This window comes from Vulpes vulpes, chromosome 9 (genome assembly GCF_048418805.1).
Source record: "Vulpes vulpes isolate BD-2025 chromosome 9, VulVul3, whole genome shotgun sequence".
Taxonomy (NCBI): domain Eukaryota; kingdom Metazoa; phylum Chordata; class Mammalia; order Carnivora; family Canidae; genus Vulpes; species Vulpes vulpes.
The window spans coordinates 96,804,598-96,820,821 of NC_132788.1; the positions used below are offsets into that span (position 1 = coordinate 96,804,598).

The window sequence follows — 16,224 nt, forward strand, 5'->3', positions numbered from 1 at the left end:
GATACTAACTCGGGTCACACCCGCAGGGGCCCTGTGCTATGTGGGGTGTCATTTATCATCTGTCAGAGGGTGCGCACTCCTTACAACTCCGGAATTGTGGAGTAGGTAGCATGAGAGCAATCATGGCCGTGGGAGATTTCCTGCCTTCTCAACAGCTAAGAACTTTAGAAAGCAAAGTTATAAACCTGTTCTTCTTTCTCTTATTTTTAAGATAAGTAGGGGGTGGGGGTGGAGGGGTAGCAGAAGGAGAAAGAGCCTCCATGCTCAGCATGGGATTGTGACCCGAGACTGACTGATTTCACCCAGGTGCCTCATAAGTATAACTTTGACAAGCTGGATGTGAGAATCCCAGGCCCAGGCTTCAAGACAAACTCTCTCCCTGCTGATTATCTGTGAGGGGCTCACCACCCCTTGATCATTCTCAGCAGTCTGTCCCTTGTCCAGCTTGCTATCGGGAGGAGTGTGGTCCACAGTCCAAGGAAAGCCTTGGGATCCAAAACAGGGAATGGTCAGGGACCATCTGTGAATGCCTGTGAGCATCACACGGGCCCTTGGCACAGACCAAAGTGTATGGAGGTTTAGGGGTGCCAGAACCCACTGGACAGATGGGCTGTTATGATCACTTGGAATCCCTGAAACAATTTGAGGCAACTCAGAGAGCTCTAGATTTGGAATTTGTTTGCTGGGAATGATTCTTGAGGTGCTCAGGGTGGGGATCTGTGACCTCTGGGACCTGAGAGGTGCTAGGGGCACTTCTAGCCGTGCTCTAATCAGGGCTTCAAGAGTCATTCAGCTTTCAAGGTCACTAGAGGTGCCCCAGAGCAGGGGTCTGCAGCCCTAGAGCATTGGGGGACTTAAGATCCCGCTGGAATAAAGTCTGACATCAGGCCTTTCCACTGGGCAGCTCCATGGACCCAGTGGAGCCTGAATGGGTTCAGGGGTCTAAGAGGCACCTGGGCAGAGAAATCAATGGGTGGTGGAGTGTGGAAGATTCAGGGAACAGGCGCTCGGGACCAGGGAGTGTGCTGGGGCTTTGGGGCCCACACAGAGAGATCTGGCAAGGAGAACCCTGGCAGGCATGGAGCCAGGGGGTGGTCGCACTGGAAGCCCTGGCCCCACAGCATCTCCCACGTCTTTGGGCTCTTTGGGCTCCGGGAGCGGTACCGGCTTCCGGGCCTCAGGGGCGTGGCCGACCCGCCGAGGTGCAGCCGGGGGCGAGGCTTCTGCGGAGCAGGGGCGTGTTCGATGGCGGGCGTAGCCTCTGCTGGGCGGGGCTACGCGGAACCCGGGCGGCGGCGGAGGCGGCAGCGGCCGCGGCAGGAAATAGGGGCTGGGCCCCGCCGGCGCGAGATCCCATCCCAGCCCCGGTCCCCGCCGAGCGATCCTCGGGCCGGGCGATGGACGCAGCAGAGCCGGGTAGGCGGTCCGGGATACGGGATCCGAGAGGGACCTCCCCCAGCTGTACCCCACTTCCTAAATTGAGTGGTCTCGGCTGTCCCTTTCTGTCCAGAGAGTGGTGAAGGAGTCCCAAACGGGAGGGACACGGGCATCCTCCACTGGGTACCCCCAAACAGAGGGGGCCCAGGACATCATTCTCTGACCCCCTCCCCCTTTGGAGTCTTCACCCCGGATGCCTGGGGGAGGGGGCCCAGGAAGGGGAAGTGGCTGCTTCTGCTTCTGATATTTGTGATGGGGGCAGGGTGTCGCGACTGCTGATGGAGAGGGCGACGCGGCAGGATCCCCGCTCGGCTCCTCCATAGTCCAGGGAGTGGGCACTGCTGATCTGGGCTCCGTAGAAGGGGGCCTGTGGCAGAAATGTGGCCAGGTCTGACTTGTATTTCCGGCTGTCTTTGTGTCTCTGCTGTGCATGTTGAGTGTCATTTGGTCTTTATGTTCTTCTGGTTTTGGTCTGTTTGTGCCACAGGCTCTGTGCCGGTCTCTCCCACGTGTATTTCCATCTGTCTGGCCTGAGGTCCATGTGGTTCCATTGTCAAGCTGGCTCTCTCCCCAGGGACAGTGTGGCTGCATCTGGGGCATCTGTTTTGTTGCTTTGCTTCTGGGCCCATGTGTGTGTGGGTGTCTCCGTTCCTCTGAGCAGCTGTCTCTGTGTTGGGTTGTGCCTGAGTCCATCTGCCTGCCCTGAGTTGGCTTCACCCCAGGCCACACTGCCTCAATCCTGACTCTGACACCCACCCCGCACTCTCTACAGGTCCAGAACACTGTTTCTCTCTCCCTCCCCTCCAAACTACTGGCTAAGGGCCTAGGTGCTGCTGTGGGTGGAGGGAAGCTTCAATTGGTCCATGTATGACACTCCCTTCCCCCAGGGCTACCCCTGGCTCCCGAGAGCAGGAAGAGGTACAGTGACATCTTCCGGAGCCTGGACAACCTTGAGATCTCACTGGGGAACGTGTGAGTCTAAACCTGGGCCACCCCAAATCCCTAACCATTTAGGTACCTCATTAAGAACCTATAACATCTGGATCCACTTACCAAATAACCTGAGAAGTCCAGGATGGGTCCCTCCAAAATATGAAAAATCCCAAAATTCAGCCCTCCACCCCAACCTACTGGAAATCCCCCAAATGGTCCTAGGACCCCCATATATTCTTCTTGTGATCCCTTAAAACATTTGAGATCCTTATAATTCTACTCTATGAACTCCAGATTCACCTGGGACCTTTTAACTCCCTCAAGTCCCATTAAAAAAAACTCATCTGGTTCCCCGCAAAACCACTCAGGCGTCCCAGATACAAGAGATGTCCCAGAGGTGATATGTCCAGGACTACCACTCAGATTGCCCTGGGGACTCCCAACACCCCTAACCAAGACAGACTGAGTGGAGGGTGGTATCCTGACACCCTTACCTCCCAGGACCCTTGAGATGCCGCCTGGAGACCCCGTGCTTTCAGGAGACCCAGAATCTGACAAGACCCCTACAGCCACTGAGGTGAAGGGCGGAACCAAGGAGGCAGGGAGGAGGGGGTCCTCCAGGAGGAGGGGCTCTAGGGGTTGAGGCCTCTGGCCTGCTTGCTCCTGAATGCTGCCTCCCTCCCCTTCAGACCAATGAAACCAGCCTTTGGAGTGGCCCTTCCCTGGAGGGTCCTACATCCCTAACAGGTAGGGGACTTTGGGGCCGAGGGAATGAGGGCAGAGAGGAGTCCCTCCTTCAACTAGTCATCACCCACTGCCTGTTCTGTGTGCCAGGGACACAGCAGTACACAGGACAGAGCTGAGCTCCTCCCCTTAGGGAGCCCCCGTCTGAGTGGAGAATCAGTATAAAATTGCAACCTGGACAAGATCATAAACGGGTGTTTGGGGCAGCCATAGGGTGTAGAATAGGGGTCTCTGGTTTGGCCGATCTTGGGGTTCAGGGAAAGCTAACACAGAAGGTCAGAGTTCAGAGGTCTGAGGTTCACTTTTCTGCCCCAGGGGAGGAATTGGACTTGCGGCTCATACGGACCAAGGGGGGCGTGGATGCAGCTCTGGACTATGCCAAGACCTGGAGCCGCTATGCCAAGGAGCTACTGGCCTGGACGGAGAAGAGAGCCAGCCTTGGTGAGGGCCCCTCTGCCTTGCCCCAGGCTCCAGGGCCCAGGCAGTGCCCACACCGTGCTCAACTCAGACCCCTGCTGTCTTCCCCCAGAGCTAGAGTTTGCCAAAAGCATCATGAAAATCGCTGAGGCTGGCAAGGTGTCAATCCACCAGCAGGTAGCCATGAGCAGACCCCCCCCCCGCTGCCCAGGGCCCAAGCCCTCCAGAACCGCAGCCCTGACCCCCTAGATCCTCAGCATCTTCTGACACCAACCTTCCCACCCCAGAGCCACATGCCACTGCAGTACATCTACACCCTGTTTCTGGAACATGACCTAAGCCTGGGAGCCCTGGCCATGGAAACAGTGGCCCAGCAGAAAAGAGATTATTACCAGGTGAGGGGGCCCTGCTGCGTGCATTATTCCAGTCCCCTCTCCCTAGGAGGAAGGCACTACCATCAAGTGCCATTTTGCTCATGAGGAAGCTGAGGCCCAGGGATGCTGAGGAACTTGCCCAAGGCTACCCAGCAGAGATTCAAACCAAGCTTCCTGTGCAATTGCAAAACTGTCCTTTTGTTTGTTTGCAGGGCTTGGCATGGGGTTGGGGGTTGCTGAGTGATCCCAGGCAGAGAGCTTTGGCACATGTGGGTCCAGGCTTTAGAAAGGATCAGGTGAAGGGCCAGTGGGTGGGGGAGAGAGTGCAGACCCAAAAGAGGGTCCAGAATATGAAAGGCACGTGGTAGCAAGGAGCAGAAAGACTGGGACAGCCCTGAAGCAGCCCCCCATCTGTCCTCCTTGCCAGCCCCTAGCAGCCAAACGAACTGAAATCGAGAAATGGCGGAAGGAGTTTAAGGAGCAGTGGCTGAAAGAGCAGAAGCGGATGGTGAGGCCTGGCTGGGTGAGTGGGTGTGCGCTGGCTGGAGGTGGAGGAGAGGAAGAGGCTCTGATCTGTTCCCTTCTGTCCCTACCACCCCTGCCCCACCACGGTCCCAGAATGAGGCAGTGCAGGCACTGCGGAGGGCCCAGCTCCAGTATGTGCAGCGCAGCGAGGACCTGTGGGTTCGCTCCCAGGCATCCCCTGAGGACCCGGCACCTCAGGCCTCGCCTGGGCCCAGCAAACAGCAGGAGCGGCGGCGGCGATCTCGAGAGGAGGCCCAGGCCAAGGTGGGGACCTGGTGCCATGCTCCCCAGCACTGTGGTGCACCCAGCCCCACACTTTGTCCCACATGTGTCCTGGCCCTGGTTTCCCTAGGTTCAGGAGGCCGTGGCGCTATATCAGGCCTCTGTCCGTGAAGCCAATGCACGGCAACAAGACCTGGAGGCTGCCAAACAGCGGATCGTGTCGCATGTGCGCAAGCTGGTGCTGCAGGGAGACGAAGTGCTGAGGCGGGTGAGACCCCTTCCCACTGCTGCCTCACACTCTCCTTTGGCCCCAGCCGGCCGCCTGCCCCTAACCCATCCCCAGGGCCTAGGACTCCTTCTCCCCAGACAGCCAGTTTCTGCCCTCAGTCCCTGACCACACCTCAGCTCTGGTGCCACCCACTTGGGGTCCTGTCTCTACCCCCCCATTCTGGGCCAGGATGTGATCATGCCCTGCCCCAGCTGCCTCTCATTGCTTGCCCTGCCCCTAGACCCTGACCACACTGGGTGTCTCTAAAGGTCAGGCTCTGTCCCTCTCTCACTGAAGTCTGACCTAGCCCCCACCCCTGCAGGTGACCCTGGGACTGTTCGGGCTGCGAGGGGCGCAGGCGGAGCGTGGCCCTCGCGCCTTCGCTGCCCTGGCCGAGTGCTGTGAGCCCTTTGAGGCTGGCCAGCGCTACCAGGAGTTCGTGAGGGCGCTGCAGCCTGAGGCCCCACCACCCCCTCCACCTGCCTTCTCCTTCCAGGAATTTGTGCCCACTGCACACAGGTGGGGACCCACCCAGGAGCAGGGTCAGGAATGGGCCCCATAGACAGTGGCAGGCTGTTGGCACCACCAAGCTGAATACTCAGGATCAGAAAACTCAAAGCCTCGGTTCTTGGTTTAGTACCCAAGGCTTTTATCTGTGGGGGTGGGTCCAAACTTTGGGAGAGTCCAAACTTTAGGATTACTGTACTGGGTGCTCACGGGTGTCGAGGTTTGCAGACACAAGTGCTTGGAGTTGGGTGCTAGATGTAGTGCATAGGTGATGTCATCCCAAAGCAGTTTCCTGGTTATCAGACTCCTCAAACTCCTTTCAGCTCCCCTCTGGACATAAGAAAGAAGCCCTCTGGACCCCCACCCCCACGGCTGGATGAAAGTGCAGCTGAGGCTGGCCCTTGGGAGGACACAGGCATAAGTTGGCAAGGTGAGCATAGCAGGGAGGAGGCAGGAGTGGTGCTGGGGCAGGGGTCCATCCTAATTGATCTGTTTGCCCCTAGGGACTCCAGGCCCAACTCCAGGCAGCGATGTGGACAGTGTGGGCGGTGGCAGCGAATCTCGGTCCCTGGACTCTCCCACTTCCAGCCCAGGTGGGGCCAGGATCTGGCCCTAACCCGTTCCCTACCTCTAACCAGCCTCTAGACCCTGCCCAGGCTCTGACCCTCAATCTCTAACCTGTCATTTGACCTCTGACCTACCTGTACCCCTGACCTATTTCCTCATCCTCTGATCCATTCTCTTGAGCCAATTTCTGAATGACCCCACAGACTGCTGACCCATTCTCCAACCCCTAATATCAGACCTGACTTTCCTCCTGATTTCTAACCCTTTCCCCAAGGGCATCTGTGGGTAGTTCTGGAAAACCCAAAAACCAGGAATATCTCCTTAGCCCTGCAGCTTACCCATGACCCCTGTGACCCCTGTCTTCTATGATCCTTGACCCTCTGACTCCAGGCTCTGGCACAAGGCGGTTGATGAAGGTTTCATCCATAGGCACTGAGTCCTCAGATGACTTTGAGGAGCGAGATCCCGGTAAGGCTGGAAGCAGATGGGGCATGGCGGGGGGTGGACCAGGCACCCCTGACCCTGTGTCCCTGCAGACCTGGTAGATGGGCTGGAGAACGGCCCAGGAACCCCCTTCAGGAAGTGGACGCTCTCCAGTGCGGCCCAAACCCACCGGTTACGACGGCTACGGGGCCCAGCCAAGTGCCGTGAATGTGAAGCCTTCATGGTCAGCGGGACTGAGTGTGAGGAGGTGTGGCCGGAGCCCATCAACCAATGACCTCTTCTGACCCGAAGGACCTCCCTGACCCTAAGCACTTCCCTGCCCTGAAATCCCTATTACCTTTCTGCCCTTGGGACATACCCTGATCTAACAGAATCCTATGAGTCCCCTGCCCCTGAGGATCTCTATGACCTCTCTTCCCCCCACTGACCCCTGATGACCTCCCTGACTCTATGACCTTCCTCTCAGTGCTTTCTGACCTGCCACAAGCGCTGCCTGGAGACTCTACTGATCCTCTGTGGACATAAGCGCCTCCCAGCCCGGACCCCCCTCTTTGGAGTCGACTTCCTGCAGCTGCCCAGGGACTTCCCGGAGGAGGTGCCCTTTGTGATCACCAGGTGCACGGCTGAGATAGAACAGCGTGCCCTGGGTGTGCAGGTGCTGCCCTGACTCTTGACCACCCCCAGTAGTGACCCAGCCCTCTTGATAGCCAGACTGGAAGTCAAGTATCTATTTCCTGCCCCTGCCCTGCAGGGCATTTATCGGGTCAGCGGGTCCCGGGTCCGTGTGGAGCGGCTGTGCCAGGCTTTTGAGAATGGTCGAGCACTGGTGGACATGTCAGGGAACTCGCCTCATGATGTCTCGAGTGTTCTCAAGCGGTTCCTCCAGGAGGTGGGTACTCAATGCTTGGGGGCAGGGGCTGGGCGGGCTCAGGCTGAGGGCCCTCTGCAGCCCACCTATACCCATGTCCCTCCCCCCATTCCACCCCCAGCTCACTGACCCCGTGGTCCCCTTCCACCTCTACGACGCCTTCATCTCTCTGGCTAAGACCCTGCATGCAGACCCTGGGCACGACCCTGGGACCCCCAGCCCCAGCCCTGAGGTTATCCGCTCGCTGAAGACCCTCTTGGTGCAGCTGCCTGACTCTAACTACAGCACCCTGCGGCACCTGGTGGCCCATCTGTTCAGGTGTGCACTGTCCCTGACCTTGAAATGTGACTTCTGACCTCAGCCACAGATTTGTGACTGTGTCCATGGATATGTCACATGACTACTGACATGACTACTGACCTCTGGGACTGACCCCTGACACTGACTTCTGATCTTCGCATGTGTTTTCTGAGCTCTGAATCTTAATACATGACTCCAGACTTTGGGGGCTCACCCCTGATCTCTACTGCTGGGCGTGTAGCTGCTGGTCTCAATGACTGGGACCACTTACCCATGACTTGGGCAAGTTGTCACTAGCCTAGCCTACTAGCCTCGCCTTCCTGATGGCCAGTGACCATCCATTCCATGCCCTGATCTTTTTCCTCATACCATCCCCAGGGTGGCTGCACAGTTTGAGGAAAACAAGATGTCTGCCAACAACCTGGGCATTGTGTTTGGGCCAACACTGCTGCGGCCACCGGACGGTCCAGGGGCAGCTGGTGCTGGCTCCGTCACCTGTCTACTAGACTCGGGGCACCAGGCCCAGCTCGTTGAGTTCCTCATTGTATACTATGAGCAAATCTTTGGGATGGACGACCTCCCTGTGGCCACTGAGCCTCCGCCCCAAGACCCCAGTCCGGCTCCTGGGCCTCTCACAAACAACCCTCAACCACCACCCTCCAACCTTGCCCCAGATCCCCTGCCCCTAGTCCTAGCCTCGGACCCCGACCCAGACTCTGAGCTCCATGGTACCTTGGAGAAGCATCCTGAGGCCACGCCTCCTGAGGTAGGAACCCACTGGGCCCGCAGACAGGAAGAGGGCCTTCTCTCCATTTAATCCTCTCACTTTCCTGTCTTCCTTCCTTTCTTTGCCTTTAAAATGTTCTCTTTCATTCCCTCTCTCCTTACACATGAGGAATGAAATGGTGAGTAATAATAATGGAGGTAATAATGGAGGAACAACAGGGTACAGCTCTGCAGAGTTACTAACATAGGTGATTATTTATTCTTTCAACAGAATGTTTATTGAGCATTTACTATGTACCAAGTATTGTTGTAGTAGGCATTACCAATACATCAGTGAGTAAATTATTCAGAGACCCCATCCTTTTGGTAACTGCAGTCCAGCGGGAAAGAAACCCACAACAAATAAGAAATATGGTGTAAAGTCAGTTTATAGGGCATTACAAGGTGACAAGTACTATGGAGAATAAAAGAAAGGGTAGCATAAGGTAAGAGACATTGGGGGTACCAAGGAGAGGCAGAGGGCAGTTTGTAGCAGTAAATAGGATGCTGTGAGCAGATCTCATGGAGAAGGTGGATTTGGGCAAAGACTGGAAAGATGTGAGGGAGGAATGAGCCAGGTGGAGATCCGGGGAAGGGTGTTCTAATGGGAACAGCCAATGCAAAGGCCCTGAGGTGAGAGCATGCCTGGTGTGTGTAGGATGTAGCCTTGAGTTGTAATGAATTAGTGAAGAGAAGGTGGTAGAAAGTGAGGCCAAAGAGGGGTCTGTGGAATGCCACACATTGTGCACTTACTGTGCATGGGCATTTTATAGGCTTCCTATCATCTCTACTGCAGCCCTGAGAGATAGATACTGTTAGTGAAAACCATTTACAGATGAGACTCCTACTGATGGCTTCCCTGCCCCTCAGATCCTGCTACACACACCATTCCTGAGAGCATGTGCCTCCCCTCACAGCAGCCCAGAGCTGGCAAAGGGCCTGTCAGTGAGCACTGGGTCTCTGAGAAATGGAATGGCTCAGAAAGTGCTTGGAACATGTAGAAAGAACTCCAGCTGCTCTTAGCATTTAGCTAAAGAATAAACTGAAGGATGTACAGATAAATTAAAAAGTGGGTGCAAGGTTATAGAGCAGAGCAGAAAGGAGACAGATAGTTCACTTGGTCCTAATGCGGACATGGCTAAGTCACTCCCTGGCCTGGCTCTCTGCTGAGCAAGGGCGTTCCTGCCCTCATGGAGTCCACAGTTGAGATGAATAATATTGTTCTGCACAAGGAGACAAGCTGTACTGTTAAGGGCATCGCCTCCCCAGATACCAAAACTGCAAAAGACCTTTTACATGTCCAGAAAAAAACACTCAGCTCTCAAAGAACCTCAAAGAACTGGGATCTTATTATTGGGGTTTTGATCTTGGGTTTGTTCCTACAGATTCCAACTCCACAGAGTGACCACAGAGAAGTGGCTGAGGACACCAAAAAGGAAGAAGAGGAAGGTGAGTATGTTGGGGGGTAGCCCAGGAATCAGAGGGGTGTCCTTGCCTGGGATAGCTTGGCTGAGGTTTGACTCCCAGGTTATATCCAGAGGACTCAGGGGTGCTCAGCATTGACCATCCCAACCCACAGTGTCCAGCCAAGGTCCAGAGGACTCACTCCTGGGGACTCAATCCCGTGGCCACTTCAGCCGCCAGCCAGTGAAATATCCCCGGGGCGGAGCGCGGCCTATCACCCACCAGCTGTCCAGCTTTGCCCTGGTAGCTTCCAAATTGTGTGAGGAGACCCCTATCACATCAGTGACGCGAGGGAGTTTGCGGAGGCGAGGACCTGGCCCTGTCACCTCCTCGCCTGAGGGCAGCCCTCTGCGCCGCACCCCGCTGCCCAAGCATTTTGAGATCACCCAGGAGACAGCCCGGCTACTCTCCAAGCTACCCAGCGAAGCTGTGCCCAAGGCCACCTGCTGCCCAGACTCCCAACCTGAGGAAGCTGAGGACCATCTTTGACCATCCCAGCCTTCTGACCAAGGGGGAAAGGACTGAGAAGGTGTTCAGTGTTGGGGGAACTGGAGAGTTCCTGCAAGGAAAGACTACATGGCCTGGGAGACTAAAACCCCTTTTGAAGCAATATACCAGTATTCCCCACTAGACATAGGTCACTGCCAAGCATCAGGGCCACTCAGGTTCAGAGGTTAGTCAGGGTCAACACTCAGGGTCATTACAAGTCATGGGATCCTTGGCATCCACTCTAGTCTCTAACCCCGGGGACAGGGGTACCTTTTGCTACTTTGGTTGTAGCCACTCCCCCACCTCTGCCTGCCTCCTTAGCTGCCTCAGGGGAGCAGCTCTTGGAGGGAGTGGGCAGCCCAGACTCAACATCCTTGTGGCACCTGGGGCCTGACGCCTGGGAATAAACTGTGTCCTTTATACCCTTGAGTGTCTTTTTTTTTTTTTTTTTTTTTTTGCCAGGCAAGGGTGATGGGAGAGAGAGATGGGAGGGCAGCATCCTTTGGCCCCACTTTACCCACTGGAGGAACTAAGGCCCCCTTTCATCCCCAAACATCCTTGAGCACCTACAAGAAGTACGGGCTGGGCCCGGGCACCCAGCTGAGTCACAACGGCCCGTCCCTCCCGGAGCTCCACGTCCCCGATCCGGTCCTGCATAATCAAACAAATATAACAAAGTGCAGATAACCGGGACAATGGGGCTGTGTGCTCTGGGCCGTGGGAGCCTAGGGCCGCCATAAGCCGGGCCGGGCAGGGGGCAGCGCGGCCGCGGGCGGAGGGCGTGGGGGTGGGGGTGGGATTTCCAGAAACTTGAGCGCGGCCCGAGGGTCGGCAGGGGCCGCAGAGGTCCGTGGGGCCCCGGGGGCCGCGCGCGCCGCATCTCGGGGCCGGGGACGCGGAGGCGGGGCGGGGGTCCCGGCGGTGGGAGCCCGGTCGGATCAGGGCGTGGCTTGGAGCTCGGCGACGGATTGGACGGCGGGGAGCGGGTGGGGTGGGGCCGGGCGGGGGCGCGGACCCTGAGACCACCCGGAGCTGCGCCCAGGCAGCGCGAGGTCACGGCGGGGACGTGGTGCGGTGAGTGGCTCAGCCCCGGGGGCTCGGAACTGCGTGCGAGGCGGCGCGGACGGGGCGGGGGTCCCGCGCCGGAAGTGGAGGGCGACCGCGAGGCCGGAGGAAATGGTGGGGGGCTGCGGTTCCGGAGACCCCGTCCCGACCGCGCCGGCGGAGGCGGGATTCCCCCAGGTGGCGGGGGCGGGGCGGGGCTCCCAGGTGGCGGGGGCGGGGCGCCGCGCGCAGGCAGGGGCGGGACCCCGCCCTCCGGCTCTCGGCGCCCGCGCCCGCGCCCGCGCCCAGCGCGCCCGGACGCTCGTCGGCTCCCGCGGTGGTGCCCAGGCTATGGGGCTGGGGCCTACCGCGTCCCCCCGGAGGCCGCCCGTCTGCGACGTGACGGGCCGCCCAGAGGAGGCCGGTACTGACGGTGGCGGGGGGGCGCGGGTCCCCGGGAGGGCGCGGCACGTGCCTGCGGGGCCCGGGCACCGCCCCCTCCTCCCCTTTGCCCCGGCTCCTCCTCCAGCCTGGGGGCGCCTGGAGGCCCAGCGGCCGCCGCCTCCCTGGCCGCCCCCTTTGTCTGGGAGACCGCCGGGGTCCTCCGTGCCACCCGGGATTGCCCGGTACCGCGCCCGCCTCGGGAACGCTCGCGCCCGGAACCCGCCGCCCAACTTCTGGGCCGCGTCGCTGCCGGCTCTGGTGGACCCGGTCGCTTCCACGCTCAAGCACGGGCCGCCTGCAGGGTCCCAGCAGCGACTCCACCCTGCTCACACACGCCCCTTGGGCTCTGCTTTCTGCGCTGATCCCGGCACCGAGCGTTCGTCCCTCACCCACTTGCACAGCTCCTGGCGCTTTGTCCCTGCTTCCCCGCCACCCACCCCCCCAGTACAGATTGGGCGCGCTTGGGTAGTAGATGATTTTTTGTTGTTTTCGTTTGTTTGATTTTGCTTAAAACAAACAGCCAGTCATTTGATTTGGGGGGGGATAATCTTTGTAAGGGTCTTAGTAAATGAGCAACAGCTGCCCATCCCCCACACTCCCACCAGGGAGCTTGCTTTCCCCGTTACCCTGGGCTCCACCACTGCCACTTTATCCCGAGTCTGAGACCCTCGCCCTTCCTGTCCTGACCCCCACCCTCACTGGCTGCTGCTCATTCCTGTGTCCTTCGAACAAATGCCACCTCTACTGACCTCTCCCTCTGTGCCCCCAGATGGTCACCATGGGCCAGTGCTACTACAACGAGACCATCGGCTTCTTCTACAACAACAGTGGCAAGGAACTCAGCTCCCACTGGCGGCCCAAAGATGTGGTTGTGGTGGCCCTGGGGCTGACAGTCAGCGTGCTGGTGCTGCTGACCAACTTGCTGGTCATCGCAGCCATTGCTTCCAACCGACGATTCCACCAGCCCATTTACTACCTGCTTGGCAACCTGGCCGCGGCTGACCTCTTTGCTGGTGTGGCCTACCTCTTCCTCATGTTCCACACGGGCCCTCGCACAGCCCGGCTCTCGCTGGAGGGCTGGTTCGTGCGGCAGGGCCTGCTGGACACGAGCCTGACGGCATCGGTGGCCACACTGCTAGCCATCGCCGTGGAGCGGCACCGCAGCGTGATGGCTGTGCAGCTGCACAGCCGCCTGCCCAGAGGCCGAGTCGTCATGCTCATCGTGGGGGTGTGGGTGGCTGCACTGGGCCTGGGGCTGCTGCCGGCCCACTCCTGGCACTGCCTCTGTGCCCTGGACCGCTGCTCACGCATGGCCCCCCTGCTCAGCCGCTCCTATCTGGCTGTCTGGGCCCTGTCCAGCCTGCTTGTCTTCCTGCTCATGGTGGCTGTCTACACCCGCATTTTCTTCTATGTGAGGCGGAGGGTGCAGCGCATGGCAGAGCACGTTAGCTGCCACCCGCGCTACCGAGAGACCACACTCAGCCTGGTCAAGACCGTTGTCATTATCCTGGGTGAGTGAGTGCCCAGGGTTGCGGGCCCAGGGTTGCGGGGACCCTGCTTCCCCCCAACTCCCACAAGGCATGGGAGGGCATGATTTGGGTGGGGAATGTTCTCCAAGGAGGTGACATCTGAGCAGAGACCTGAATGCTGGGCAGGGAAGAGTTCCAAGCAGAGGGAACAGAAGGTGAGAGCCCTGCAGGACTGGGCTGTGCCTCCAAAGAGGAGAGGAGGCCCGTGTGGCTGGAGAGAAGCAGGAGAAAAAGGTCAGCACCGCCTCGAAGGGCACAGGCAAGAGTCAGATTTTGTTCTGAGTTCTGTGGGAAGCCCTCAAGAGTTCTTAGTAGGGAGTAATGAGGTCAGTCTGGCTGTAGAGTGGTCTGAGTGGGGGAGGTAGCCAGGTTATCCTGCGAGGATACACTCCCCTACCCCTAAGAACAAGGAGTGACTCTTCCCTATGACCCTCTTTCTCCCCACCAAGTAACACCTCTCCCACAATGACCTCCTTCCCCCCATAGAACAAATTTTCATGTAGAAATGTCCAGCACCCTGTCTACCGTGTACCAGGTTAGGAAAGGCATCCCTTCTAGCAGATAAATCAGAAAGGTGTCGGGCGGCTCTTGCCCTGCAAACTACATGGCTGTTGTCTGAGCTCTGGAGATCCTTCCAGGCCTGATCTCTGACCTGTGGGTTTTGGGCCCCAATAGCTAGCCCTGCTCACCTCAGGCTCCATCCTACAGGGGCGTTCGTGGTCTGCTGGACTCCAGGCCAGGTGGTGCTGCTCCTGGATGGTCTGGGCTGCAAGTCTTGCAACGTCCTGGCGGTGGAGAAGTATTTCCTACTCCTGGCCGAGGCCAACTCACTGGTCAACGCCGTGGTGTACTCGTGCCGAGATGCTGAGATGCGCCGCACCTTCCGCCGCCTCCTCTGCTGTCTGTGCCTACGCCGGTCCACCCACGAGTCTGCCCGCTATGCACCCTCAGCCCGAACAGGTGCCAGCACTCGCATCATGCTTCCTGAGAATGGCCACTCCTTGATGGACTCCACCCTTTAGCCGACCTGGGACTTCAGTGGGGTGCTGCAAATGCCAGATTATGGCCTCCGACCACTGGTGAATGCACCTGGCTCTACCTAAGCTGCAGGACAGACATTCAGTCTGCCATGGCACAACTCCACTGCCAGCCTGCCCCAGGGCCTGGGGGAGTGGGGTCATCTCTCAATGCCCAGGAGAGAGTCAGAAGGGATTCAGGAATCTGCCCTTCAATCATCTCAGGTTGTGGGGGTTTTTAACTGACATTTTCTATTTTTACTGCTCATCCCTGGTAAACCCTGTGGACTACTTCCCTGTCTGTGGTGGTGTGGGTTTTTAAGATGGGAGAGATGAGAGCTCTCTCAGGCCACTCTGCTCAGTGTGACAGGGTGACAAGGATGGACCATGGATGCACTATCTGCCTGAATCTGATTCTTCAGGGGTGCAGACTGAGGGGTGCTGAGCATGAGCTGGGAAAAGGTTTGTGGACCCTTGCAGCCTCTGGGGTCCTGCCTGTCCCTATTAGAATTGAGGAGTTTGTGGGGAGAATGTGCTATAAGGAGTAAACCTTTCTCTCTGCTGAGGTCTCCAGAGCATTTTGTCATCAACTCAGATGGTCCATCTGTCCCTGTGTCCCAGAATTGTGCACCTAGGCTTGGGCTAGGCTGGGATCTCCTCAGCCCTAGTTCTCTTTTCTCTTTGATCTCTGTACAGCTGTTACTCCCTCTCTCTCTTTTTAAAGTAAACTCTCTACCCAACATGGGACTCGACCTCACAACCGCGAGATCAAGAGTGGCATGCTCTACTAACGGAGCCAGCCAGATGCCCTATTCAATCTCTTGTTGGAGGTCTTGCCTCCGTTTTGCCTACTCCCCTGCCTCTGACTCACCCCCATCTGTCTCTGTCCTCTAGAGCCCACAGTGGTCTCTGACCTGTGTGAGCCCTCTTTCTCCTGCCTGCCCTTTTGTCTGAGTCCAGACTATTACAGTCATGTGTGTCGATCCCACAGTGGGAGTGGGGCCCACAGAGTAGGGTGCAAGATATGAGAGTTGCTGTTTCTCCAGCTCCTCTGATGTGCCTGGCACGCTGACAAGCACTGTAGGTGCATTATTTAATCATTACTTGCATCTTGTGGTGCAGATGCACACTTATTTTCACATGAAGACAGTGAAGTTGCAGTATGGCCTGTGGCTGGATACACAGCTTCAAAAGGCTATGGAGGTGAACCGAGAGACTTGAGAGGCCCCTGGAGAAAGAGCTTTGGATCCCTACAATGTCCAGAGTTGGTCACAAACTCAGCCTGGTTTTCTTCACCTCACCTCACAGCCCTCCAAGGCTTTAGACATGCCATGATGAGCCCCACCCTCAGATGCTCATAGAGGCATCCTGCCAGGTACAGTATAGACTAGAATCTGGATTCTCTGCTTCCACTTCAGCAGGGAGGAGACAGGGTTATAGCTCTACTTAAGGTTCACATGCTAAATAGCCAGAATTTGGACTCAGGCCTTGCATTAGAAGCCAAATTCTTTTTTTTTTTTTTTTTTTTAATTTTTTATTTATTTATGATAGTCACAGAGAGAGATAGAGAGAGGCAGAGACACAGGCAGAGGGAGAAGCAGGCTCCATGCACCGGGAGCCCGACGTGGGACTCGATCCCGGGTCTCCAGGATCGCGCCCTGGGCCAAAGGCAGGCGCCAAACCGCTGCGCCACCCAGGGATCCCAGAAGCCAAATTCTTAAGCCAGTAAAGCATATATTACTGAAGAACCAAAAACATCTAGTCCTATGTTAAATGGGGCTGGCTTTCCCTTTGGGAAAACTCCCTTTGTCCTAAAACAGCTCTGTGAGGAGGCAAGAATGAACTGGGTTGCTGGGAACTTCAGGGT

General features: G+C 57.6%; 2 protein-coding genes across 7 annotated transcripts; both read left to right on the forward strand.

Moving 5' to 3' along the window:
• Positions 1-1,230: 1,230 nt before the first annotated feature.
• On the forward strand, positions 1,231-10,746 carry GMIP (GEM interacting protein). 5 transcript variants are annotated; one of them, XM_072721105.1, is made up of 22 exons: positions 1,231-1,416; positions 1,700-1,825; positions 2,325-2,407; positions 2,872-2,947; positions 3,060-3,117; positions 3,430-3,555; positions 3,644-3,708; positions 3,819-3,926; positions 4,333-4,413; positions 4,524-4,694; positions 4,783-4,920; positions 5,243-5,439; positions 5,751-5,857; positions 5,931-6,020; positions 6,385-6,462; positions 6,531-6,685; positions 6,905-7,093; positions 7,190-7,327; positions 7,428-7,624; positions 7,985-8,372; positions 9,757-9,820; positions 9,951-10,746. In XM_072721105.1, exons 1-22 carry the CDS (start codon positions 1,246-1,248, stop codon positions 10,322-10,324), a joined length of 3,180 nt encoding a protein of 1,059 aa, XP_072577206.1. In that variant the 5' UTR covers positions 1,231-1,245; the 3' UTR covers positions 10,325-10,746. The 5 variants fall into 5 exon arrangements, with proteins under 5 accessions (XP_072577206.1, XP_072577209.1, XP_072577207.1 ...); XM_072721108.1 differs by lacking the exon at positions 7,985-8,372; XM_025989359.2 differs by lacking the exon at positions 1,700-1,825 and having other exon boundaries at positions 1,263-1,416; positions 2,325-2,409.
• Positions 10,747-11,348: 602 nt separating this feature from the next.
• Positions 11,349-14,919, forward strand: LPAR2 (lysophosphatidic acid receptor 2). Of its 2 annotated transcripts, none has more exons than XM_072721109.1 (3): positions 11,349-11,398; positions 12,582-13,323; positions 14,050-14,919. In XM_072721109.1, exons 2-3 carry the CDS (start codon positions 12,582-12,584, stop codon positions 14,361-14,363), a joined length of 1,056 nt encoding a protein of 351 aa, XP_072577210.1. In that variant the 5' UTR covers positions 11,349-11,398; the 3' UTR covers positions 14,364-14,919. The 2 variants fall into 2 exon arrangements, with proteins under 2 accessions (XP_072577210.1, XP_025845159.1); XM_025989374.2 differs by lacking the exon at positions 11,349-11,398 and adding an exon at positions 11,651-11,792.
• The last annotated feature ends 1,305 nt before the right edge of the window (positions 14,920-16,224 follow it).